Here is a 25,038-nt window from a genome sequence, read left to right as displayed (position 1 = left end):
CAGACCTGGGTTTGTTTTAGAACTTATCTCTGAATGAATGTGGAAAGGACAAAGGAGATCGAAGACAAACAGAGACCTAAGAGGGGATAGCCTGGAATGTGAAGACAGGGATATGGACAAGTCTGTAAGCTAGTAAGCATTCTGCTCAACATGCTTTATAGAGTCATTAGGCACCGTAGCACATGCAGTCAGATAACAACTGTTTTAAAGAACACTAAAAGAAAAAAGGGCTAGAGATACAGTAGGAAGGAAGATAGAGTGGACAGCCTGGATGAAATCACGATCTTGTAACCAGGACTCTGGTAAAATGATGGTAAAGAAGATTGGAAATTCATTCCCATCTAACACAGTTCACCTCAAGAGGAAATCAATGTTTTGGTCCGTGTCTCTCTTTTATATAGGCATTAATTTCAAAGAATAATACTCAGAGTCTGGTGGGGGTTGAGAGAGTTCCAGTCATGGTAACATCCCAAAGCCAAAGCCAGTCCCCCCTTAGGCCCGCTCCTCAGGCCAGCCCCCTCCATCCCCGTTTGCACATGTTGGAGCCTCCGTTCTTCCCGTCTGGGGAGCTGCAGAAGACGCTCAGCCCTCGGGTCCTGTGGTAGGCGCTGCCGGAGCAGGAGGGCTGGGATTCTCCAGCTTCACGTCATGCAGGTGCACTGTGGGGGTGGTGGGGTCTTTGCCCACACCTTGGTTGGGGTCGGCCTGGTCGGGGTGGTGCCTGCGCACGTGTTTGACAACCTGGAACTTCTGCTTGGCTTTGTAACTGCAGAGGCGGCAGAAGAAGGGATGGCGGTCGGTGTGGGTGAGGGCGTGGTGGCGCAGGCCGGCGGCCCAGCGGAAGGCGCGGTGGCACACGTTGCACACGTAAGGCTTGGCCTCGCTGTGCTTGCGCAGGTGGGTGCGCAGCAGGAAGCGCGTTTTGAAGGCCTTGCCGCACTGCTCGCACATGAAAGCGCGTGCCTCGCGGTGCCGGGTCTCCTGGTGTACCCGCAGGGCATCGGCACGGTTGGTACGGTACTCACACTCAGGACACCGGTATGGCTTCAGTCCTGTAGGGCAGGGAACAAATCACCACTGAATCGGCGGGTAGAAGAAGGTTCAGTGGGCCCTAAGAGTCACTATAGGACTGGGATATAAAGAACACCACAAGCTGACTAATGAGGCTATCTTTTTTTTTGGTGCTGGTACTAGGGCTTGAACTCAGGGCCTTGTGCTTGTACTTGGCTTTTCCACTCAAGGCTGGCATTTTACCACTTGAGTTAATTAGAAATAAGGAATCTCCCATATTTGCCTGGCTGGAGCCATGGTCCGTAGGTTTCAGGCTCCTTAAGTAGCTAGGATTACAGGCATGAGCTACCGGTCCTGGCTAATGACCGTATCTTTATCTTTATATTTGGAATTTATATTCCTGTCTGACATTTCGTACCTTGCTCCCAGCACAGCCCTTGTACACACGGAGATGTCCAGGAGATACTGATGGTTAAAAGATACTGATGGTTAAGTGGACTGCTAACCAAGCAGCCATCTGAGAGTAGAAAATACTCAAATATGGGAGGGTTCACAATGCACAGTTACGATCCCAAGACTCTTTTAACATGGGATACCCAACAGTTTTTGAGAATCCATTTTTACTCAAAAAGTTAAAAAAAAAAAAAAAGCTTAAGAAGAAAGAGGTAACATTGAAAGCAGCAGCACTCAGAAGCAGAGGGCCTCGAAATGCACCCAGTTGGTTCCCCCGTGTATGGGGAACCATTTACGGCGATCACTGGCTTACAGCCATTGACGTTTTACAAAGAACACATAATCTGGGGATCCTGTACCCAGGAACAGGGACCTCTCCATTTCCCCTTCCCTACTCATGATGCTCGCATCATGTTTATTTAGGAATCAAGTATTTACTATCAAATTTGGGTTGGACGTCCTCAGGGGTGGGTGACCTTGTACCACAATCACCCGAGAAGCTTTTGCAAAGTACACATGTCCAGGCTCTTGAGTGTACCCCTCTTCTATTTCCAACAGATCTGCAGTGGTTTGGGAGTAGTTTTGATACACACACTACCAGCCTGATGGCCATGTGGGTGGTGGGCATATGGTATATGGGGAAACCCTTTAGGTTCGGATCACATAGACTGACCTGTGTGCTTGGTCATGTGGTACTTGAGCTGGTTGACCCACTTGCACTTGTAGCCACACTCAGGACACAGGTACTTCCGTTCCTCCTTGTGGATTCGCATGTGGTACTGGAGGAGTAGAAAACATGTGTGTCCCCTGAGACTCACAAAATGCAACCAGGGACAAGTAGGCTGCAAAGTATTAGTACACAACCCTGCTCTCAACCTTTCCATACTCCTCTTCGGACCAGCTGGGTCTCCAAGAATGATACCTTCTTAATCCTTTTAGCTTTTTCCTAGGTCTGCCCTGATTGTCGTAGCTCTGCTTATTACCCATGTTCTTTTTTTGTTTTTTTGCCAGTCCTGGGCCTTGAACTCAGGGCCTGAGCACTGTCTTTGCCTTTTTTTTTTTTTTTTTTTTTTGCTCAAAGCTAGCACTCCACCTCTTGAGCCACAGCCCCATTTCTGGCTTTTTTATATATGTGGTGCTAAGGAATCAAACCCAGGGCTTCATGTATGCGAGGCAAGTACTCTACCACTAGGCCATATTCCCAGCCCTTACCCATGTTCTTGAATGAACTAAACTAATTCTGAAGGCCATTTACTAATCTATAAAATGGAAAATGGAAAAAGTGTTCATTTTTTTTCTTTCTCTTTTTGGGTGATGGTGGTATTAAGGATCAAACCAGGGGCTGGGAATATGGCCTAGTGGCAAGAGTGCTTGCATCGTATACATGAAGCCCTAGGTTCGATTCCCCAGCACCACATATATAGAAAACAGCCAGAAGTGGCGCTGTGGCTCAAGTGGCAGAGTGCTAGCCTTGAGCAAAAAAGAAGCCAGGGACAGTGCTCAGGCCCTGAGTCCAGTCCCCAGAACTGGCAAAAAAAAAAAAAAAGGATCAAACCCAGAGCTTTCAACAAGCGCTACCACTGAACTAAAAGCTCCGGCACTCATCTCGTAATTTTTTATTTTATTTTTTTTTACTGTTAGTGGAGTTCTTTTTTCTTTCTTAGAAGATCTTTTTTCTTGGGGCTGGGAATGTGGCTTAGCAGTCTTTGCCTAGCATGCACGAAACCCTGGATTCAATTCCTCAGCACCACATAAACAGAAAAAGCCGGAAGTGGCGCTGTGGCTCAAGTAGTAGAGTGGCAGCCTTGAGCAGAAGCAGCTCAGGGATAGTGCCTAGGCCCTGAGTTCAAGCCCTAGGACTGACCAAACCAAACCAAACCAAAACCCAACTTTTTATTTTATTTATGTGGTACCAAGAAATTGAACCTAGGGCCTCATGCATGCTAAGTAAGTACTCTATCACTAAGCCACAGTCCCAGCCCATCATCTCTTTTACTTTTGAAAGGATACAATTACAATGTTGGGTATATAGTAAGTGCTCAACTAATGTTGAGTGTTATTTAGATTGCCACCAAACTACTCTATGCCTTTATCATATGGCAAATGTGTATTATAGAATTTCATCTTTAGACTGGGAATGTGGCTCAGTGGTAGAGTGCTTGCCTAGCATGCATGAAGCACTGGGATCGGTTCCTCAGTACCACATAAACAGAAACGCTGTAAGTGGCGCTGTGGCTCAAGTGTAGAGTGCTAGCCTTGAGCAAAAGGAAGCCAGGGACGGTGCTAAGGCCTCGAGTTCAAGCCCCAGGACTGGCAAAAAAAGAAGAAAAAAAGAATTTCATCTTTACAACAACCTTATGAAATTGGTATATACGATCCCTTTTATAGATGAGGGATAGCCTTGTAGAAGCTGAGGAACTTGAGCGAAGTCATACAGCTAATATGTGCAAGTGTTAGGATTGAAGGACCCCAAGCCTGCTCTCCTATTCCTTGCTGTGTGGCCCTTGACCTTACCTTGAGGCGCGAGGGGTCAGCACAGGCATAGGTGCAGAGGTGGCAGCGGTAAGGCTTTTCCCCAGTGTGGATGCGGCTGTGCCACGTGATCTTCTGCCGGTTCTTGGTGCTGTAAGCACAGTCAGTACACTTGTAGAGGCGGGTCCCTCCATGCCCCTTCATGTGGTGATCCAACACCAGCTGATGGCGACACGCAAAGTCACAGAAGGGGCAGCGTAGGGGGGGCTGGCCGGCGTCCCCGTCCCCGTCGGAGGCCGCCGCTGCAGACGTCTCCTCGTGCTGTTCCAGGTAGTGCTTCACCAGGCCCACCCGCTCCCGAGCGGCAAAGTCACAGAGCTGGCAGCGGTGGCTGAAGTGCTGCTGTCTCCGGTGCTCATCCAGCGCCAGCCGGCTGGAGAAGGCTTCCTGGCAGGCCCCGCACTCCAGCCGCGGGTGCTGCTTCCGGGTGTGTCCTCGCAGGCTGGCGGGGCTGGGGCACAGCAAGCCGCAGTGGGAGCAGTGCAGGGGGCCCTCGCCGGGCTCTGCGGCCGAGCCAGGCGCGGGCTGTGTGGACTCGGGGTGTCGCCGCAGCGCGTGCTGCTTCAGTGCCGTCTCTGAGCTGAACTGGGCTTCGCACTGGGAGCAGGAGAAGGCTGGGGTGCCCTGGTGGCAGCTATTGACGTGGCGCGTGATGTCATGCCGGAGGTAGCCGCTGTAGTCGCAGAGCGGACAGAAGTGGGTGGGGGTTTTGTCGTGGACCCGCAGTCGGTGCAAACGCAGTTTCGAGTTGGTGCCAAACGTCTGGGGGCAGGAGCTGCAAGGGATGCGGCCGACGCCCGTGTGGCGGGACTGGTGGGCCTCCAGGCGGTACCGCCGGGTGGTGGAGAAGTCGCAGAACGGGCACTGGTGCGGCTTCACGCCCTCGTGCTTGAGCCGCCGGTGCTGCTGCAGGCAGCGGCTCTGCTTGCAGGTGAAGCCACAGTCTGCGCACTGCAGAGGGGGCCTTGGCCCGTGGGCGGGGCTTGCCGCGGGGTGCCTCCGCTTCTGGTGGAGCCGCAGCGCAGCAGCGGCAGGAGCAGTGAAGGAGCACAGGCCACAGTGCAGCTCCCCAGGCTTCCCGGGTGGGCACCCTTGGGCCTGGTGCGTCCTCAGCGCCCGTTCCTGTTGGCAGCTAAAGGGGCACGTGGGGCAGGAGAAGAGAGGCCCCTTGGGTGTCTCGGTCGCAGTGGTATCCCCATCACCAGGACTGGACTCTGGATTCCTGTGACTCAGGGGCGCAGCATCCCCACTGTTCACGGGAGGCACGGCGGTGGCGGGGCGAGTGAGGGAGGACCCTCGCTTTCCTCCCCTGCCGCGTCCTCCCCGACAGCCTTCCGTCACGTGAGAGGTGATGGAGGAGAGCCGAGAACAAAGGAATGTGCATGAGTTGCAATGGAACTTGCCCCGCTCAAAGCGGAACTTCTCCGGGCCTTCTGCACTTGGGGAGCTTCCTCTAGGAGGTGCTGGAGGGGCTGCGGGTGTGGCAGGGAGCTCCCCTCCAGCCCCTGGCTCTCCGGGGAGCTCAGGCGCGGCTTTGGGAAGCTGCAGCGCTGCCTCTGAGGGCGCGGGTGGGGGCTCGGCACTTGTGCTGTCTCCCGAGGCCTGGGTACCTGGGAGCTGGGCGTGCAGGGCAGGGGGGGAACGCGGTCTGGGCACGCTCTTGTTCTTTCTGAGCAGAACAGGACACTTCTTCAGCAGGTGGGTGCTGAGGCCGCGCTGCTGTTTAAAGCTAGCGCCACACTCGGGGCACAGCAGGGGCTCTCGGCGGCCCTGGCATCCTGATCTGGAGTGCAGCTTCAGGGCCTTTTCCCGGCGAGTGATAAAAGGACAGTGTGGGCAGCGGAAGGCTTGCCCCTCTCCCTGGATCACTACCATTTGCACACGTCCCTCTAGCACCAGGGCCTCTGCTTGCTCTTTATCTTGTCTCCGCAGGACTTTTAGCAATGATTCTGACTCAGGGAACTGGGGCGCGGGGGGCATCTCAGCACACGGTGTTGCCTTGAAGGTTCCCACCCAGCTGTTAGGAGCCGCCTCTGAGAGGGGGGGGTGGCTAGGGGGTTCAGAGACTGGCTTCTCCGGAGCAGGCTCTTCTTCAGTACCTAAGCCAGGAGCCCCAACACATTCACCGTGAGACAGTGCTGGCCCTTCCAGCCCACCTGGCCCTTCCAGTTCCAGGGGTCCTGAGGGATCCAGGGGCCTGAACTCCACAGGGGCCGTTTCCACAGGGAGTTCCTCGACGGGTGGCTCGGCCACGGGCTCCAGTTCTACTCCCAGGGCCTCTAAGTGTAGTGTGCAGCCACCTTCTTCCACCTCCGCCGGGCTGGCACTGCCCCCGAGGTCATCCCCATGCGGAGCCTCACTCTGTTGTTTCCTGGTGCTGATGTCATCCCTGGTCTCTGGCAGGGTCTGGTCCAAGCTGGGGTTGTCCACCATGGTCTCAGGTCCATGGCCTGGCTCCTGAGGCTGGGAAGGCAGCTGACTTGAGGGCTCTGTGTCCGGTGGAGGTTCCAGGCACTGCCTGGCCCCGTCTGACTCGAGGCTGGCCCCGTGGAACTGCAAGATCTGTTCTCCAGGCACGTAGCCGTGGGCCTTCCGCTTGTGGAAGAAGAGTGTGGTATTGCTGAAGGTGCGGTAGTCGCAGAGTGCACAGTGGAACTCGCGGAGCCGGGTGTGTTTGCAGTTCTCGTGGCTCAGCAGGGCCTGCTTGTGGCGGCTCTGGTAGCTGCAGTAGCGGCAGGGGTAGAGCGGGGCTGGCGCGCCCGCGTGGTGCTGGGAAGCCATGTGCTTCTGCAGCTCGTACTTGCGCTTGCAGGCAAAGGCACACACCTCGCACATCAAGGACTTGCCCTGGTGCCGCAGCTTATGGCTGCTGAGCTGATCAGCCCGGTGGCAGCGATAGGAGCATTGGTTGCACTGGTATCTGGCACAAAGGAAAAGAGGAGGGAAATCACAATAATTAACCAGTCACAACAGCTAATAACTATCAAATAAGTAAATGCTATGGGCCAAGCTCTGCACTCTGTACTGTACAAGCATCACTTATTTTAACTTAGCTTTCTACTACTGGAGGAAACAGATATATCGATTTTATATGCAAAAAGGCCAAGGCACAGAAGTTAACAATCTGCATAAGGCTGGGAGAGCTGGTATTCTAACCCATACTCTATATTGCTTCCACCTGCTATGGACTGCTAAGGAGCCAACACAGGGTGTATGGGTCTTGGGTCTAGTTCTCATACAAGCATGAAAGCTAGAGAGAACCCTCCCGCCCCCTACCCCAGCCCACAGTGCCCATAGGTGGTGAAAGACAACTTGGCTGGGATTGGAAATGTCCAGCTGGGATTGGATTGTCCATTTGGTGCCATAAGTGGAGATTGTCTCGTTTCCCAGGACCAGACTCTGAGAAACCAAGTAGCACCTTACGCTCTAGCTTGTCCTCTAGGTCTATCCTCCCTCCAGTGGCCCAGAGAGTTCTCATCATGCACAGTGGGCCACAGGCACAGGGGCTAGCTAGCTGTAGGCAAGGGAGATGGCCGGAGGAGTGTGACGGGCAGACTCTCCAGGGACCAGAGAAAGCAACTGGGGCCTGAAGCTGGATCCAAGAGGATGCTAGTTTGGCGCACAGGATCGTGGGACAGGGATGGAAGCAGGTGTGTACTTGTACCTGAGGTCCCCTGTGTGTTTTCGCATGTGCACGCTGAGGTAGTGCTTCCACTTGGTGACATAGCCACACTCGGTGCACATGTAATCCTTGGTGTTGGAGTGAGTCAGCATGTGCTTGGATAGATAGCTCACATCTCGGCACGTGAAGTCACACAACTCACATTTGTGAGGTTTCTCACCTAGTATTGGGGGCGGGGGGTTGGATAAGAGAGGAAAAGAAACAGGACAGATATAGATCTAGATCCAGTGAGTGGCCTGACCATTTCCTCCAGCAAGCTCGCCGATGCCAAGCAGGAGCAAGAGCTTCATGTGCTACCTGAGGCATGTAAACCGTCACAACAATCAAGGCTGCTTCACAGCACTCTCAGGCAACTGCTCTGACTTCTATACCAATGAAAAGGACACAAAAGCTGAGCTTTTCCAAACTATCTCTAAGCCGGGTGCCAATGGCTCACACGTGTAATCCTAGCTACTGAGGAAGTTAAGATCTGAGGATTATGGTTCAAAGCCAGCCCAGGCAAAGAAGTTCCTGTAAGACTCTTATTTCCAATTAACCATTCAAAAACCAGAAGTGGCGCTGTGGCTCAAGTGGTAGAGTGCTAGCCTTGAGCAAAAAAGCTAAGGGACAGACAGTCCCCAGGCCCTGAGTTCAAGCCCCACAACTGACAAGGCAAAAAACAAAACAAAACAAAAACAGCTCTAAAGTCCACTCTTGGTTTATTATATAGTTTGATAGTTTGCTAGCACTAACAGCCAACTATTCCTCTAGACTAATTCCTTTTAGTTTTCTGGAACAGAAAAAGAAATTAAGCAATAAATACAGTGGTTAAAAACTCTAACCCAATGATACTGTAACCTCTCTGTACATCAGTTTGATAATAAAAATTTGAGAAAAAAAAAAAAAAAAAAACTCTAACCCATGGAAAACGGCCAGAAGGGGCGCTGTGGCTCAGGTGGCAGAGTGCTAGCCTTGAGCTGGAAGAAGCCAGGGACAGTGCTCAGGTCCTGAGTCCAAGGCCCAAGACTGGCCAAAAGGGGAAAAAAAAAAAAACTCTAACCCAGAGCCAGGTGCTGATGGTTCATGCCTGTAATTCTAGCTACTCAAGAGGCTGAGGGCTGGGAATGTGGCCTAGTGGTAGAGTGCTCACCTCACATACATGGCTCTGGGTTCAATTCCTCAGCACCACATAAACAGAAAAAGCCAGAAGTGGCGCTGTGGCTCAAGTGGCAGAGTGCTAGCCTTGAGCAAAAAGAAGCCAGGGACAGTGCTCAGGCCCTGAATCCAAGGCCCAGGACTGGCAAAAAAAAAATAGAGGCTGAGATCTGAGGATTGCAGTTTGAAGCCAGCCCAGACAGGAAAGTCTGTGAAACTCCTCCCCTCCCCCCTCCTTTAAAAAAAAGTTAGAAGTAGAACTATGGGGGCTGGGGATATAGCCTAGTGGCAAGAGTGCCTGCCTCGGATACACGAGGCCCTAGGTTCGATTCCCCAGCACCACATATACAGAAAACGGCCAGAAAATGGCCAGAAGCGGCGCTGTGGCTCAAGTGGAAGAGTGCTAGCCTTGAGCGGGAAGAAGCCAGGGACAGTACTCAGGCCCTGAGTCCAAGGCCCAGGACTGGCCAAAAAAAAAAAAAAAAAAAGAAGTAGAACTATGGCTCAAGTGGTAGAGTGGGTAGAGTGGTAGAGTGCTAGCACTGGACAAACAAAAACTCAGGGGCAGCACCCAGGTCCTGAGTTCAAGCCCCAGACCAGCAAAAAACCAACTCTGCATTCCAGTATGATACTAAGTATTAACAGCCAACATTAACATGGTGCTCACTTTGTGCCAGGTACCTTTCTGAGCACAAATGTCTTCTGTGATTGAAGCTTAATAACATCATTATGAGGTAGGTGCTATTATTACTATTTGAGAAAACCAAGGAAGAGAGATATCACACAGCAATTCAATGGTGACCTTGAGTAGTAAGTTGCTTCTGTGTCTTCAAAAATGAGGCAACTCAGACAACTGACTTCACATGATTGCTATGACTAATAAATGACATATTCCAAAGTTTTCTAGTGAGAACTCAATTGAGCCACATGTCCATCCCAGCATTTGGGGGTGGGAGGACGGTTTTTGTGTCAGTACTGAGACTTCAACTCAGGGCCTCTCGTTTTTGTTTTTGTCATGAGTCGTGGGGCTTGAACTCAGGGCCTAGGTGCTGTCCCTGAGCTCTTTTGCTCAAGGCTAGTGCTCTAGTGCTCTTCTACTTCTGTTTTTTAAGTGGTTAACTGGAGATAGGAATCTCATGAGGACTTTTCTGCCTGGCTGGCTTCGAATTGTGATCCTCAGATCCCAGCCTCCTGAGTAGCTAGAGAAGTGAGTCACCGGCTTCCAGTTTTTTTGTTTTTGTTTTTTGCTTGTTTGTTTTGTTTTAAATACAATTTTATTGCTATTACTAAGGGGTTGTATAGAGGGGTTACCATTTTGCAGTTCAGGTAATGTGTATATTTCCCTTTTAGACAATGTCACCCCTTCCTTTGATCTTCTCCTCCTCCTGTCCCTGCCCACAAGTCGAACAGTTAATTTTCTACATACCGAATACTGTGACTACATTTGTTCACTCTCTTTCCCTTTCTGTACTCCCATAAAGAGCAGAAAAAGAAAAAAGAAGTACATACAAAAACCACCACTACTACTAACACAACCCATGTTTCAACTTCCTGGAATTTGTTTTGATAAATAGCATTTTACGTGTTAGGGGAGTTAAACCTTTGGGTTCCTCCCCTACTGGTCTGACTGTATGTGTGCATGTTGCTCAGCTTTCTTGCTCTTGATTGTCACTCTACCACTTAAGCCAAGTGTCTACCTCCCAGCCCAGAATGTTTGCTGGTTAACCGCAGATAAGCATCTTGTAGACTTTCCTGCCTGGGATGACTTCAAACCACAATCCTCAGATCTCAGCTCCCTGAGTAGCTACGGTGACAGGTGTGAGCCCCCCCCCCCCCCGTCCCCACCCAACATCTGAAACTGTAAAAACTGTCCTTTCAAACCAATTTTTGATGGAGATTGTTTTAACGTCCTGTTAATCCATGGATATTTACATAGATCACAAAGGGGATGACGCTGTAGCAGGAAATCTAACTGAGTTGCGTTTAAAGCTTTAGCAATGCTGATACTCAAGGAAGAGTCTGAGATAAGCAAATGCAAATTGCAGGTCACTAGTGACATTCCTATTTTCGTGCCTTAGATGCCCGAGCTATGGGAGGCCAAAATGCATATGGTGGCTGAGTCTTCCCCCCTCTTCTCTCTCAGCTATCATACTTGAACTGGTCTGGGTTTCTTCACTCTAAACAGGTGGGCCATTCATGTGCCCATATATTTGACCAGGGGTGGGTACAACAGGGCAGAGGTAAAGGGTAAGGCACAATAGCCTAGTGGTTAGAGCACAAACTCTGGAATTACACTGCCTGGATTCAGGTTCTAGCTTGACCATTTTGTTAGTTGCATGACACTTAAGCAAACTCAAGATACTAGATATGCTAGGTCAAAAGAAGCAATGTATGAAAAGCCTTTCCTATGATGTCTCCTATGTGGTAAAGGCCCCCCTCACCCCGCTTAGTCATTATCCTCCCCATCATTATTACATTATCCTAATAATAGAAGCCATCTCACCAGTATGCAGCAGCATGTGTCGAATGAGCACCCTCTTGTGGGCAGTGGCAAAGTTGCACTCAGGACACTGGTGGATCTTCTCATGGGCATGCATCTTGCCTACGTGGTCCTGGTAGGCTACTGGATTGAAGGTGGCAAAGGGGCAAAAGGTACACTGCAGCTCTTCACTGCCTGGATGGCCTTGCTTCTTATGTTTGCGGAACAAGTGCTTATTGGAGCAGGCGAAGTCACAGTGTGGGCAGTGGAAGGCATAGTGGCTCTTGTGGTGAGCCTCCATGGCTTCAGCGGTGGCGAAGAGCATAGGGCAGGAATGATGGCGGCACTCCACAGCCCGCACCCCATGGGTCTCCTTCAGATGCTTTATGAAGGCCTTGCGGTCAGAGGCTGCGAAGCTGCAGTCCTCCTGAAAGCAGTGGAGGGGTGATGGCCCTGCTGCAGCCGCAGCCGTGTGGCTCTTGAGGTGTTCCTTGAGTGCCTGGCTGAGGCGGAATTCCTCCCGGCAGACAGGACAGGCATAGGTGTCAGAGTAGAAGTTGGAAATGTCCTCGTGCATGCTGGCCATGTGGCGGTTGAGAGCGTTCCTCTCCACGGCACTGTAGTGGCACAGTGGGCAGCGGTGGGCCTTCTCACCCAGCTCTCGCAGCAGGTGGGTCTTCAGCTTGCTTTTGCTGGTGAAGAATTTCTGGCAGTTAGGACACTGGAGGCTGGGGTCTGGGAAGTGGAGGTGCAGGTGTTCTACTAGGTGGGTCCGCTTCTTAAAACAGCGCTTGCACTCGGAGCACATGTGTGTCTTGAAGAGGGATTCAGGGCCAGAAGTTACATCCCCTGTGGGAAAGAGGGATTGAGAGTGAGATTGTTCAACAGGTCAGGGGACGGCCAGAAAAGGAGTCACGATTTGTCCAGGCAAATACTATGTGGCCTCCTCTCTAGGAAACCAAACAATACATTCACAAACATAATCCCAGACTAGAGGAGAAGCTCAGGTATTCCGAGAAACCAAACTAAAAGGACTTCTTAAACCTTGCTGTGACTTGTTTTAAGGGTTTGTCCCAGTTATCCATTATTCTGGAACCTAAAGCTGCTCAAAATAATCTCGATGAAGCATTCTTCTCTCGCTGTTCTTTTCTGCAGGGCAGGATTAGAAAGAACTCTGAAAGAAGTGATTGAAAAAGAACAATGAATAGTCTTTAACTTTTAAACACATTTTAGCTACTCCAGAGAACTCAAAGGATAGAAGTCTGGAGCCAGGGTGCATTAAGACTCCATTGCCAAAATAACCAGCATGAAGCTTGTCTGGAGTCATGGCTCAAGTAATAGTGCCAGCAGAGCAAGCGAGCCTAGCAAGTGTGAGGCTCGGAGCTGAAACACTGGCATCAGCAAAACAAAAACAAAAATGATTAAAACAGCACTGGTTTGCTGGTTTGCAGACAACAGCCAGTAAGTAGTAAATATGAGATCTTTCTTATTCGTCTGACAGTAAATATACTCCTTTGGGATGATTTCCACATATTCTATTTGAGTTAGAAAACTGGGAAGCAAAGATTCAGAAAAAGTTATGCCAGTGAAAGTGCTAATCACCAGTAACTTTTTTTTTTTTGCCAGTTCTGGGCCTTGGACTCAGGGCTTGAGCACTGTCCCTGGCTCCCCTCCCCTCCCCTCCCCTCCCCTCCCCTCTCCTCCCCTCCCCTCCCCTCCCCTCCCCTCCCCTCCCCTCCCCTCCCCTCCCCTCCCCTCCCCTCCCCTCCCCTCCCCTCCCCTCCCCTCCCCTCCCCTCCCCTCCCCTCCCCTCCCCCCCCCACTAGCACTCTGCCATTTGCGCCACAGCGCCATCTCTGGTGGTTTTTCTATATATGTGGTGCTGGGGAATCGAACCCAGGGCTTCATGTATAGGAGGCAAACACTCTTGCCACTAGGCCATATTCCTAGCCCCACCAGTAACTTCTGATATTCTTATACTATGACCTCCTTCCATGAAAAAAGGTTTTCCTACCTGAGGAAACCTGGCCCAGAAGAATAAGCTCTAATCTTTCTTTGTGTTTCTAGAGTCCTGATCCATTTATCATTTCCCACAATACCTTAACTTCTTTTTTTTTTTTTGCCGGTCCTGGGGCTTGGACTCAGGGCCTGAGCACTGTCCCTGGCTTCTTTTTGCTCAAGGCTAGCACTCTGCCACTTGAGCCACAGTGCCCCTTCTGGCCTTTTCTGTTTATGTGGGGCTGAAGAATTGTGCATGCTAGGAAATCACCCTACTGCTAAGCCACATTCCCAGTCCAAGACCTTGACCTCTAAGTCAAAGCAAGATATATTTTTCAGAAAGATGGGAACTAAATATCAGAAAACCAACCATAGGCTTTCCACTACTTGGTCCTCCCCACAATCAAGAGCTTCACACCTTGCAATGTTATTACCTTCCAACTGTGGAGTCCCGGGGCCTTTATCCAAGGCTTTCTGGGAATCCTTCTGGGTGCCACTCTCTTCTTCTTCCTCTATATTCTCTTCTACAGCTGATTCCTGTCTAGGCAAACATGTGCCTGTTTCCTTTGAAGGTTCTCCTGGAGGCAGTTCGGAACCTGGAGACACAAAAAACGTGATGAAGCTCAGAAGGGCAACTGACAGCATTGAAAACTTGTATTTCTACTGGCTAGCATAATCCCCCTTCTCCCCTTTGAGCAGAAGGAATCTAGATTGCTAAAGAAGTATACAGACAGTCGTCCCTCACTATATCAAGGTTCACTTATTGCAGCTTCATACCTCAGGTTTTAGAAAACATATATATCTAATTCTGTACTGTGGAGTTCTCGCTATATGGCAGGATTTTGCATTGTCTTAGGTATTCATATGCCAAGTTATTTTTACTTAAAAAGTTACTTTAAAAATGTTAATTAAGGTTAATAGGAGAGTGGGGTTTATAAAGCCTTAAAATAGGGCTGGGCACCAGTGGTTCATGACTGTAATCCTAGCTACGCAGGATGCTGAGATCTGAGGATCGCAATTCAAAGCCAGCCCAGGCAGGGAAGTACACGAGACTCTTATCTCCAATTAACCTCCAGAAAACTGAAAGTGATGCTGTGTTTCAAAGTGGTAGAGCACTATATAGCCTTAAGCTGAAGAGCTCAGGGACAGCGCCTAGGCCCTGAGTTTAAGTCCCACAACCAACAGAAAAAAAAAAAAGCCTTAAAATATAGAAATAATATAATGCTGCTACTTTGCAGATTTTCATCTATTGTGTGTGTGGGGGGGTATCTCTCAAACATAACTCCCAAGATAGGTAAGGAATTCCTGTATTCCCACTGAAGACAATGAAGACCCGAAAGGACTCTCAATTCAGTTTTCAGTAAAGCCTCAGAGCCCTGGAAGGTCAGAGCTCTGAGGACATCTGGATTTGGACTGGGAGGAGAGAAGGGTAAACTGCACTTCCTTGGCTCAGGTCTCCAGGGCTAATGGCCTAGCTGGCTCAAGGGAGGTGAACATCTCTCCTGATTACTCAAGTGTCCCAATGAGAAACCCAACATGGCAATTCAGGGTCACACCTTGTCCCTTAAACCTTATCTCCTATCTCCCAACAGAGAGCTGCTTCAGAAAGGTCAATTGGTCTATGTCGTTCCTAGGAAAAAGATCTTCTGCTCAGGCATTAGAGCCAAAGCGGGTCTCGGCAAGGCAAGTTCTTATCACATTCCTGTCCTCCTCTGGCTGGTTTTCTCTATTTTCTACTTTGAGCTCACACTCTCACATCTGTTAGGTAAGCACTCAATTACCTGAGCCAGTCTCTCTCCTTTCTCCCCTCCCCACTCCTCTCTCTCTCTCTTGCTGTTTTGTTTTTTTTTGTCTATGCTGGTCCCAGACTGTGTCCCTCCTCCTTAAACCTCCTGAATAGCTGGGATCACAAGCATGAACCACTCAACTCAGCTTATTAATTGATATCAGTTAATAAGCCCTTCCCCTAACCCCCACTCCCCACCCAGGGCTGGCCTTGAACTACAATCTTCCAATTTCTGACTTCTGAGTAGCTGGGATTACCCCCTGTGTATAAAATAATTCTTAAGGTATTCTTTTAAAAATAACCCCTGCCATTTCTTCTAAAGGAAGTCTACAAACATTCTACTGATCTGAAACTGATCAGTAGAGAATACTGCTTAAGTAATTTCCAGTTACATGTAGCCAAATTTCACTCAGTGTCATGGACAAATACCTCTTCTATGTGCCATATTGACTGGTTCAAGGTTTCTAGATGCTTTTCCATGTCACTAATTCCATTTTCCCAAGCCACCATCTAGATTCCCTTACACTTTTTGTTGGGGGGGGGGGGGGGCTGTCCCTGGGCCTCTCTGTGCTCAAGGCTGGCGCTCTAAAACTTGAGCCACAGCACCACTTCCAGCTTTTTCTGTTTATGTAGTATTGAGGAAATGAACCTAGGGCTTCCTGCATGCTAGGCAAGCACTCTACCACTAAGCCACATTCCCAGCTGCAATTCCCTTATACTTCTATAAGAACTGTCCTTCCTACAGAAGGCTGATTGCAGCTACATTTCAGGCAGGGGATTGCTGGGCCTCTGGCCCCATACCTGGCAGCAGCTCTTGGGACAGAAGTCCCTGAACAGCAGAAAGTTCCCCCTGTGTTCTGGTCCCATGGCTCCGCTGATGCTGCCGGAAGAGTTTGACGTTGGAGCCCATGAAGTTGCAATAGCTGCAGTGGAAAGGATAATGGGCCTGCCGGTGAAGCTCCATTCCCTGCTGGCTCCCAAAAAGCAGGGGGCAGCCCCGGAAAGAACAGGGCACAGGAACTGCCCCGTGGGTCTGCCTCAAGTGGTGCTGCAGACCCTGGCGATCCTCAGCGGAGAACACACAGTCAGACTCTGGGCAGGAGAAAGTGCTGGGAGTGGCCCGGTGAATCTTGAAGTGGCTCTTCAAGGCCTGGGGTTGGGCAAATTCTTGCCTGCACACAGGACATGGCAGGGGGCTATCTGGCACGCTGAGGCCATGCAGAGGGCCATGGAGGGTGAGGTTGTTGTGGGGCAGCTCTACAGAGCATGTGGGACTAGAAAGGTGTTGCACGGGTTGTGTATGGATTTCAGTGCACTGGTGCAGGGACAGCAGAGTGGGCTCTGCAAAGCTCTGTTCACAGCGCTCACAGAAGTACACCTCCACCACCTTCACCAGGACACCTGCAGGCAGAGGACCGACAGAGAAAAGCAGAGCATCAGGTGGAATTACCAGGAGAAATGTAGCTTTTCATAGTCATGGAGTGCAGATGGACCCGAAGCCTGGTTCTGTACCTCGACTGTTAGCCAGGTCAGTCACAGTCTTGTCAGGCATGTGTGTTTAGGTTTCTACTGTCCAGTACAATTCTTGGTGCAAAATGGGTTTTAATAAGTGTACTAAATGAGTGAACATACAAAAATCAAATTCAGAAAGCATGAAGACATATTTTGCCTAAATAAAAATTAGAAACAGAAGAGAATCTAAGAGGACAATACATTTGGGAGAATCTCTATAATATACATGACCATGAGTCACTTTCAAATCCCATAAAGAAAATTTCAAAGGCACAGGAATTCATAACATGGAGAACCCTTTCCAGAAGAGTGTAATCACATTGGTAATACCATCTTCTTCTTAAATGGATGGTAAACCCTGCTTTGGTAGTTCCTCTCTGTCCTGATCGTCTACTGGGCAGGTGCATCCCATTTTCCCCAGCGAGGGCTCCTCTACCATCTTTTCTTTCCTGATTCATCTGTGTTTAAAATCTTTTAAATCTACCTATTAACTGTATAATTTGGGGTTGCATTGTGATATTTCCACGCGTATTTACTTACTTTATTATTCTCCCACCTTTAAATTTTTTAAAAATAGGTTCATTATGATTTTTTCACATATGCATACTATGTTTTCAATCACATTCTCCCAGCTTGCCTTTTTTTTTTTTTTTTTTTTTTTTGGTTTGGTCCTGGGGCTTGAATTCAGGGTCTGGGCTCTAGCCTTGAGCTTCTTTTGCTCTACCACTTTAACCAGAACTCCACTTTTGGTAATTAGGGATAAGAGTCTCACAAACTTTCCTGTCTAGGCTGGCTTCAAACTGCAATCTTCAGATCTTAGCTTCCTAAGTAAGTAGGATTACAGGCATGAGGCACCAGCATCTGGCTAAAGGATGCTAGTTCTTAGAGAAAAGGGTGCAGGGAATGTAGTAGAGTATAAAATTGATTGGAATACAGTATAAACTTGTGTGAAGATGGAACAATAATTGTATAATTATTGTATAATTGATATAAACCAATAAAATATACAGAACAAAACTGTTCATAATAGGTGAGTAATGAAAAAATAGAGCTAGTTCAACATGGCAACTGAGATGATATTGAAGTTTACAAAGAATAACCATCTTTACCCTCATACACATGAAATGGACTGTATCCTTTCAAGTCCGTTTTGGTCATTTTAATTGTCTCCTCCTCTTCCCTCCATTTTTCATTTGCTAAACACAGAAGTTCTTTTTTTGTTTTGTTTTTCTTTTGAGTTAGGATCTTTCCGTGTGGTCCAGGCTGGCTGAAGTGGTCTCCAACTCTCAATTCTCCTGCCTCTCAGCCTCCCAAGTGCTATGTTGACTGGCATGAATCATTATGCCTAGCTATCAAAGATTTTTTTTAAATCTGTAAGTACATTTCAATTTTTCATTGTTATTTACATCATGGTATTTCAGAACACTAACAAATTAAAGTGAAATTCTACTCTGATGGACAGCTGAGACGCTTCCAACCATCATAAATGAAGCTATCTTTACAAATCTCCGTTCTTGTGTGTCTTTTATAAGGCAGTTTCCCAGAATGGAATTACCAGGTCACAGTATATATATTCTAAGATTTGTTGTATAGCTCAAATATTTGCTATGTAACTGGCTGGGAATGTAGTTCAATGGTAGAGTGCTCAGCTAGCATGCACAAAGCTCTTGTACATGCATACACACAAAAAATGATGTTGGGTCCTGGTGGGCAGAAAAGTCCATAAGACTCTATCTCCAACCAGAAAAAAAAAGCTGGACTGGAGGTATGGCTCAAAGAGTTGAGTGCCGGGTATGACTGAGAACCCCAAGTTCAAGCCCTAACACCAGTACCAAAAAACCTATACTAATTTATATGGTTCTGGTTCATAAATGGTATTACATGTCCTCGCACAATCTCCCTAATACGAGGAATCATTTTTTTAAATTTAGTTTTTGCCAACAATGAAAAACAAAAATGGCATTTCATAATTATTTTGAAATGGAATTTAAGGCCTAGGAATGTACCCTATATAGCTAGAGCACTTGCCTAACATATTTAAAGTGCCAGGATCTAACCCACAGCATCACAAAAAATAAAAATGTAGAATTTATTTCTGTGAGATTAAACATCCTTCCATACAATTTCTATTTTTATTTCTACTTTAGAGAATTGACATAGATGTCTCTATTCCTCTTTTTCGGCAGTCTCAGGATTTGCACTCAGGGCTTCATGTCTGCTAAGCAGGTACTCTACTAGTTGAGATACTCCACCAGCCACTTTTTGGGGTTACTTTCATACAGGGTCTCTCTTTGTACCTCATCTGGGCTGCAGTCTTCCTGTTTGTGCTTCTCTTTTCCCCTGGGATAAGCATGCATCACTACATTCAGCTACTGTTAGAGATGGCATCTTGTGAACTTTTTATGCTCATTTGGTCTCAAACCACAATCCCTAATCCCAATCACTTTCCAAGTCAGTATGATTAGACTTGAGCTACGATGCCTAGATTTTTTTCTCCATTAAAACAAAACTTTCTATTATTGCATAACCCTTTGAAATTTAAAGATATTAACTCTTGGTTACATATTAAAAATGTTTTTCCCAATCTGTTTTGTTTGAGATAAGCTCTGGCTATATACAGCCCAGGCTGGCTTAAGCTTGCTATGTATTTCACCCAGGCTCTTTTTTTCTTTTACCACACATTAGAAAAATTATATAGATGAACTAGCTAATCTCTCCCAGTATTCTTTGCTTCTAGACTACACAGCTAAGGGAAGTGATAACAATTGTAGTTGGATAGTAGCAGTTAAAAAACAGAGATGAGGCTGGGAATATGGCCTAGTGGTAGAGTGTTTGCCTCGTATACATGAAGCCCTGGGTTCTATTCCTTAGTACCACATATATAGAAAAAAGCCAGAAGTGGCGCTGTGGCTCAAGTGGTAGAGTGCTAGCCTTGAGCAAAAAGAAGCCCGGGACAGTGCTCAGGCCCTGAGTCCCAAGCCCCAGCACTGGCAACCCCTTACCCTACCCCACCCCAGAAAAAAACACCCCAGAGATGTGCTAAGTAAGCACCGATAGCTCCCACCTGTACTCCTAGCTAGCTACCCAGGAGGCTGAGATCTCAGAATTGTGGTTCAAAACCAGCCCTGGCAGAAAACTCATTACCAAAAAAAAAAAAAAAAAACCACCAAAGATGGAAGTATAGGTTGTGGCTTAAGTGGTAGAGTACTAGTCTTGAGCAAAAAAGCTCAGGGATAGGGCCCAAGCCCTGAGTTCAAGCCCCAGGAAAGAGCCATGCACCAGGAGCTCACGCCTGTAATCCTAGCTACTCAGGAGGCTGAGATCTGAGGATCACAATTCAAAGCCAGCCTGGGCAAGAAAGTCAGTGAGACTCTTACCTCCAATAAACCACCAGAAAATTGGACGTGGTATTGTGGCTCAAAGTGGTAGAGCACTAGCCTTGAGCTGAAGAGCTCAGGGACGGCGCCTAGGCCCAGAGTTCAATCCCCATGACCAAAAAACAAGACAAAAACAGAAGTTATTTGAGCATGTGGGTGGAACTGGGAAAAACAGAGGTAACTAAACGCTGAAGGAGTGACATTGACTAAGATACATGACAAACTGATTTGCTGAATTAAAATCCCTTTGTACAAGTACTCAAAGTTGGGACAAATAGAGAAAAATCCTTCTGCTAGGGTAAATACAAATGCTCAACTTTAACTCCTAAACACATGCCTTGGATGAGGATGAGTGAAGTGATACACAGGAAATTAGGGTGAGGAAATACCAGTTACCTCTGGAAAGCCCTGGCAAGACCAGGGTGGTGGAGCAGGCTGGGCCTTTTGCCTAATCCCTGGCTGCAGTTTGGGGTGGGTGGATGGGGGGGGGGGGGGAGAAGGGGGGGAGGGTAAGGACGGCCAGAATTGGGAAGAGGTGTCAGAAAAGATTTCCCTTCTGGATTATTGCCTAGCAGATATAAAGCCTTCATAGGGATAGTCCTTGCCAAAAGCTTGCTACAAGGTGTGTGCTGCCTTGCCAGCCTTCCATCAACATGCACCAACTGCAAACCAAATTACAACATCTCAAAGTATAAAAATAGCATGCTACCTTGTGTTACCATTTTCAGAGAGAAGTACCAAAAATAGCACAGATAAAACTTTCAGGGTTGCTTGTCCCACTGTCTTGCTAGCAACTGTGCTTGTACCTGGGGTTTCTCCAGGAGTTCCTGGGGATAGGGCTCCAGCTACTGTTTCCACAATGATTTCCATGTTCCCTGGGCCCTCTTCAGTAGCTGTGGCTTCGACTAGTAGGCAGCCTGAATCAGCAGGTAAAGGTGCAGGGTCCCCAGAAGCACAGGCACTTGGGACAGGCCCCAGGATTCCATGGTTAGAGAGAGATGGGGGAATCAGCAATAGCTCAGAACATAGTCCATCCATCTCCCCGGTGCTTCTGGCTGGCTGGGAGTCCAATACAGGGTCTGTCATCACAATAGACTTCTGTGCTCTGGCTTCTTACTTGCCAAGCAAAGGAAAAACAAAAAGAATGGTTAGAGCTTTTACTTTCTTCCAGGTTGGTAAAGAACATAGTTCAATGCCCATCCATTTACATTTTTTTTTTTTTTTTTTTTTTTGCCAGTCCTGGGGCTTGGACTCAGGGCCTGAGCACTGACTGTCCCTAGCTTCTTTTTGCTCAAGGCTGGCACTCTGCCACTTGAGCCACAGCACCACTTCTGGCCGTTTTCTGTATATGTGGTGCTGGGGAATTGAACCCAGGGCCTCATGTATACGAGGCAAGCTCTCTTGCCACTAGGCCATATCCCCAGCCCCCATTTACATATTTCTTGAACTGCAGCATACCACACATTATTATCCTAAAGAGAGGTTTTCTTTTCATAATAATGTTCAGAACAAATGATAATGGGGTCAATATAGGAGAGAGCCAACAAATTTTGGCCAGTACACCAAAGACCATAGGTTATATTTCTTCCCTTCTCTTTCTTGGGTTGGTCCTGGGGCTTGAACTCAGGGCCTGGGCACTATCCTTGAGCTTTTTGCTCTAGCAATTGAGCCACAGCTCTACTTCTGGCTTTTTGGTGGTTAATTGAAGATAAGAGTCTCACACACTTACCTGCATGGGTTGGCTTCAAACCTGTATCCTTACACCTCAGCTTCCCGAGTAGCTAGGATTACAGGCATGAGCCACTAGTACCTGGCAGACTGTATTTCTTGCTAGCTAAGTGACCTTGGTCAAACCATGAAGCAATCTGAGCCTCAGTTTTTTTTATCTGCAACAAAATTGGGTGGCATCCAAGAATTTCAAAGGTCATTTATTTACCTTGTACTACTTAACCTCATTCCTCAGTGTCTATCTTGGCTCTTCTTTCATCATCTGGCCTTTGCTGACCTCTCCAGACATATCTCCTACCTCTAAACTGAGCTCTGAGCCAGATGTCTGCTATTCTTCAGATTCACTATATTCTTTTTGCACCATCTCAACTTTTTGCCTCTCACATCTAGCCTGATGTGTCATCTCAATGTCTTATTGGCTAACCAACCCCTAAGAATTCTAAAAAGCTGCATAACATCTGGAGGTGTGGCTCACATGGTAGAGTACTTGCCTAACAAGCACAAGGCTATGAATTCAAGCCCTAGTACAGAAAAAAAAAAGCTGCAAAAATATAATTTCCACTATGAACGCTTCTTGAATTCTTAACTTTCTCTCTTTTGGAGTCCTGGTGGCTCTTTATCCATATCTCTCACAAAAACTGTACTATATGATGCACTGTTGTTAACTAATTACTCTTCTTTTGTAGATGTACTTTTTGTGAGTTTATCAACATTATCAATTCAATTTACACCAACCTCCCACAAACTATGCAAGAAAGAAAAATAAAATTGCTAGTTCAGAACTGTGAACAAAGCTGCATCAGAGTAAAGCTAGGTGTCTTGTACCAAGGTATCAAGCCAGTGGTTTCTCCCATGAAATAACACATCTGGAGAAATTTCAAACACATTTAACTTTCTGTATATACAGCCTCAAACTGAAACAACGGAGAAACGAGTGAATGACCAAGTGTGTGTCCTGTTGTACATGGTTGAAGTGAGCTTAAGCGGAATCATTTTTGAAATATGAATGACAATACTCATGAAATCGAAATCACCTATTTGCGTAAGGGCCAGGCTGCAGGTGAGAATCTTTGGGCTCACTGGGACTTGGAAGGTGGCAGGAAGGTGCAATTCTTTGGAAACCCGGCCTCTCCACTTACAGCGTTGTGCCGTTGCTCTGGGGATGTTTTTCAGTTCCCGGTACACGGCCCGGGGCGTCGACTAGATTGAGAATCTCCCCCCTCACTGGAGACAGGTTGGGTCCTGGAGAAGAAACGTGCTTATCTTGGTAACCCCGGACTGTGGAAGAGAAAAAGGGCGAATTCAGGGGAACAGGCAGGCTGTGGGGGAGACAGGGAGCCCCGGCTTGGGCACCGAGGTATGTCCGCCTGTCTCTGGGCTCGGGTCTCACCGCCTGGCCTTTGACCGATGCCGTAGCCTTGCTCCTGCGGGCCTTGGTTTCCCTGATCTGTAAAGTGGAGGCGGCGACCACGTCCACATGGTCCGGCGGGCGCCGGGTCGCAATCGTCAGACCACAGCAAGGGCGTTTTGCAACCTGCAAAGCTGGAGACGGTGCATCGTCACGCCTGGTCCGGAGAGGCAGCGGGTACCCGGGCGGGGTCCCCGGCGGTGACGCGGGGCTGGCGCTGGGATGCGCCGGGGCCTCCCTCGGCGGCGTGCTCCCATCCTCCCACGGGCTCCCACCGCCCGGGCCCACTCATCTTCGGGCTCTGGAAACTTTTGCCTCCAGCCCGCTCCACCCGCGCTCTCCTAGTCCCCGCCCCGCCGACGCTCACTCACCTCCCCGACCCTGGGCCGGAGGCAGCCGCATCTCTATGGTTCGCAGCGGGTAGAGGGGCCTCCTTTTGTGCGACGGCCCGCCCCCCCCCCGGAGGCCGCTCTTCCCCTTGGCGGAAGGTGGGAACTCTATGGTTTTTAGTCCGCGGTGGGCGTGGCGGGAAGTAGGCTCAGCGCTCAGGGGGCGGGGCCGAGCGGTGTCCTTACCCCCCTCCGCCCCGCCCCCATACGCACGGGCGAAACCATCGAGATGGAGGGCCAGAGAGACATGGCGGTAAGGGGGCGGAGTGAACGAGTGCTCCAAACCCGGTCCTGGGAGGCACGAGCAGGGGGGAGTGGGGGTGGGGTGGAGGGGTTGTGGCTGGGTATATCTGGGTGTCGAGCAAGATTAGGGGAGCGGAATCGCTCGGTGGCTTTCCGTGCATTGGGGTTGTGGAATTCCGGACACGCAGCCGAGGTCGCTGCTGTCACATTCCGCGGGGCGGAATGGCGGGCATGGGGTCCCAGCAGCAGAAGTGTACAGTTTGGCCCATTTCCCTCGGGATCATCGTCGCGTGCAAATGGCCCTCGTTACAATTTAGTGGGTTGGAATCGAGAAACGCTTTGTGGAGAAAGTAGCCACTGGGCAGGATTTCAATCCCCCCCCCCCCCCAATTGGGGATGCAGGAAATAAAGGGGCATTCGGAATCAGGTGGGGGTGTTTTGCATATTTGCGGAATGAGGAGTATTTGGATCCTAGCCAGGAAAGGTGGACGCCCTGTTGTGGAGGGCTTTGGATAGCAGGCTGAGGAATTTAACCTAATCCAAGGGTCTGTGAAGATCAAGCCACTGAAGATGATGTAGAGTGGTAGAACTGGAGCTAATCCTTATGGAGAAAGCTCGGGAAACCTCGAAACAGGTCAATCAAGAGCTCTTCAGATGGCATTTCAAGAACTGTACTTTGTTTAAAAGAGACAGTTTAGGTGGGACACACTTATAAACTTTTAAACAGACATTAGGAGTTAGGCCTAAGGAAGAAGATATTTGAAGGACATTAATCTGGGTAAGGCCTGTAGTCACTGACACAGAGCAATGGAAACACCACGCCTGCTGACTAGCCAATGGGCCCTTTTCTATCTTCACTGTCCAAAAATTCTGCCCATTTGTTATCCTAATGTGAAGCTGTTTTTTTTTTTTTTCCCTCATGCATTTAGGGAATCTCTATATATGGTTATTTGGCAGAAATTTGGCTACTGAGGGTCTTGGAGTGTCCACCCTAGTGTTTTAACACTACCCAAACTCTACAAAAGGAGAATATTGAAGCACATAGTACTGTTGAGCTGCCCTTTCTGCTTCTGCAAGAATGGGGAATGTAGAGTCCAGTCTTTTTTCAAAACTAATAAAATTTGTCTCTTTTCCCTCTCCCACCCCTAGGTTTTGATAATGCCTCCAGACCTGTAACCCTCTGGATTTCCTTTTTCTTTGCCAGTCCTGAGGCTTGAACTCAGGGTCTGGGTGCTATCCCTGAGCATTTGTGCTACCACTTTGAGCCACAGCTCCATTTCCAGCTTTTTGGTAGTTAATCGAAGAT

General features: G+C 48.6%; 1 protein-coding gene across 3 annotated transcripts; it reads right to left on the bottom strand.

The window, feature by feature from the left end:
• Positions 1-125: 125 nt before the first annotated feature.
• On the bottom strand, positions 126-21,142 carry Znf142 (zinc finger protein 142). 3 transcript variants are annotated; one of them, XM_048344747.1, is made up of 8 exons: positions 20,771-21,122; positions 15,877-16,476; positions 13,724-13,885; positions 11,316-12,140; positions 7,661-7,838; positions 3,979-6,916; positions 2,138-2,243; positions 126-1,052 (listed from the first exon to the last, which is right to left on the bottom strand). In XM_048344747.1, exons 1-8 carry the CDS (start codon positions 21,048-21,050, stop codon positions 583-585), a joined length of 5,559 nt encoding a protein of 1,852 aa, XP_048200704.1. In that variant the 5' UTR covers positions 21,051-21,122; the 3' UTR covers positions 126-582. The 3 variants fall into 3 exon arrangements, with proteins under 3 accessions (XP_048200704.1, XP_048200706.1, XP_048200707.1); XM_048344749.1 differs by having other exon boundaries at positions 20,674-20,800; XM_048344750.1 differs by lacking the exons at positions 126-1,052; positions 2,138-2,243; positions 3,979-6,916; ... (2 more) ...; positions 13,724-13,885; positions 15,877-16,476 and adding an exon at positions 16,487-16,659 and having other exon boundaries at positions 20,674-21,142.
• Positions 21,143-25,038: the final 3,896 nt, after the last annotated feature.

The sequence above is a fragment of the Perognathus longimembris genome, chromosome 4, assembly GCF_023159225.1.
Source record: "Perognathus longimembris pacificus isolate PPM17 chromosome 4, ASM2315922v1, whole genome shotgun sequence".
Classification (NCBI taxonomy): Eukaryota; Metazoa; Chordata; class Mammalia; order Rodentia; family Heteromyidae; genus Perognathus; species Perognathus longimembris.
This window is presented reverse-complemented; position numbering and strand designations above follow the sequence as displayed.

What these genes read in the sequence shown, in the direction of transcription:
- Znf142 (XM_048344747.1), bottom strand. Translation starts at nt 21,050, where the DNA reads ATGACAGACCCTGTATTGGACTCCCAGCCAGCCAGAAGCACCGGGGAG. An exon ending in CGGGACTCCACAGTTGGAAG is followed by an intron (nt 12,141 to 13,723) that starts GTAATAACATTG and finishes TCTTTCCCACAG; the next exon opens with GGGATGTAACTTCTGGCCCT. An exon ending in CCACATGACCAAGCACACAG is followed by an intron (nt 1,053 to 2,137) that starts GTCAGTCTATGT and finishes CCTGCCCTACAG; the next exon opens with GACTGAAGCCATACCGGTGT.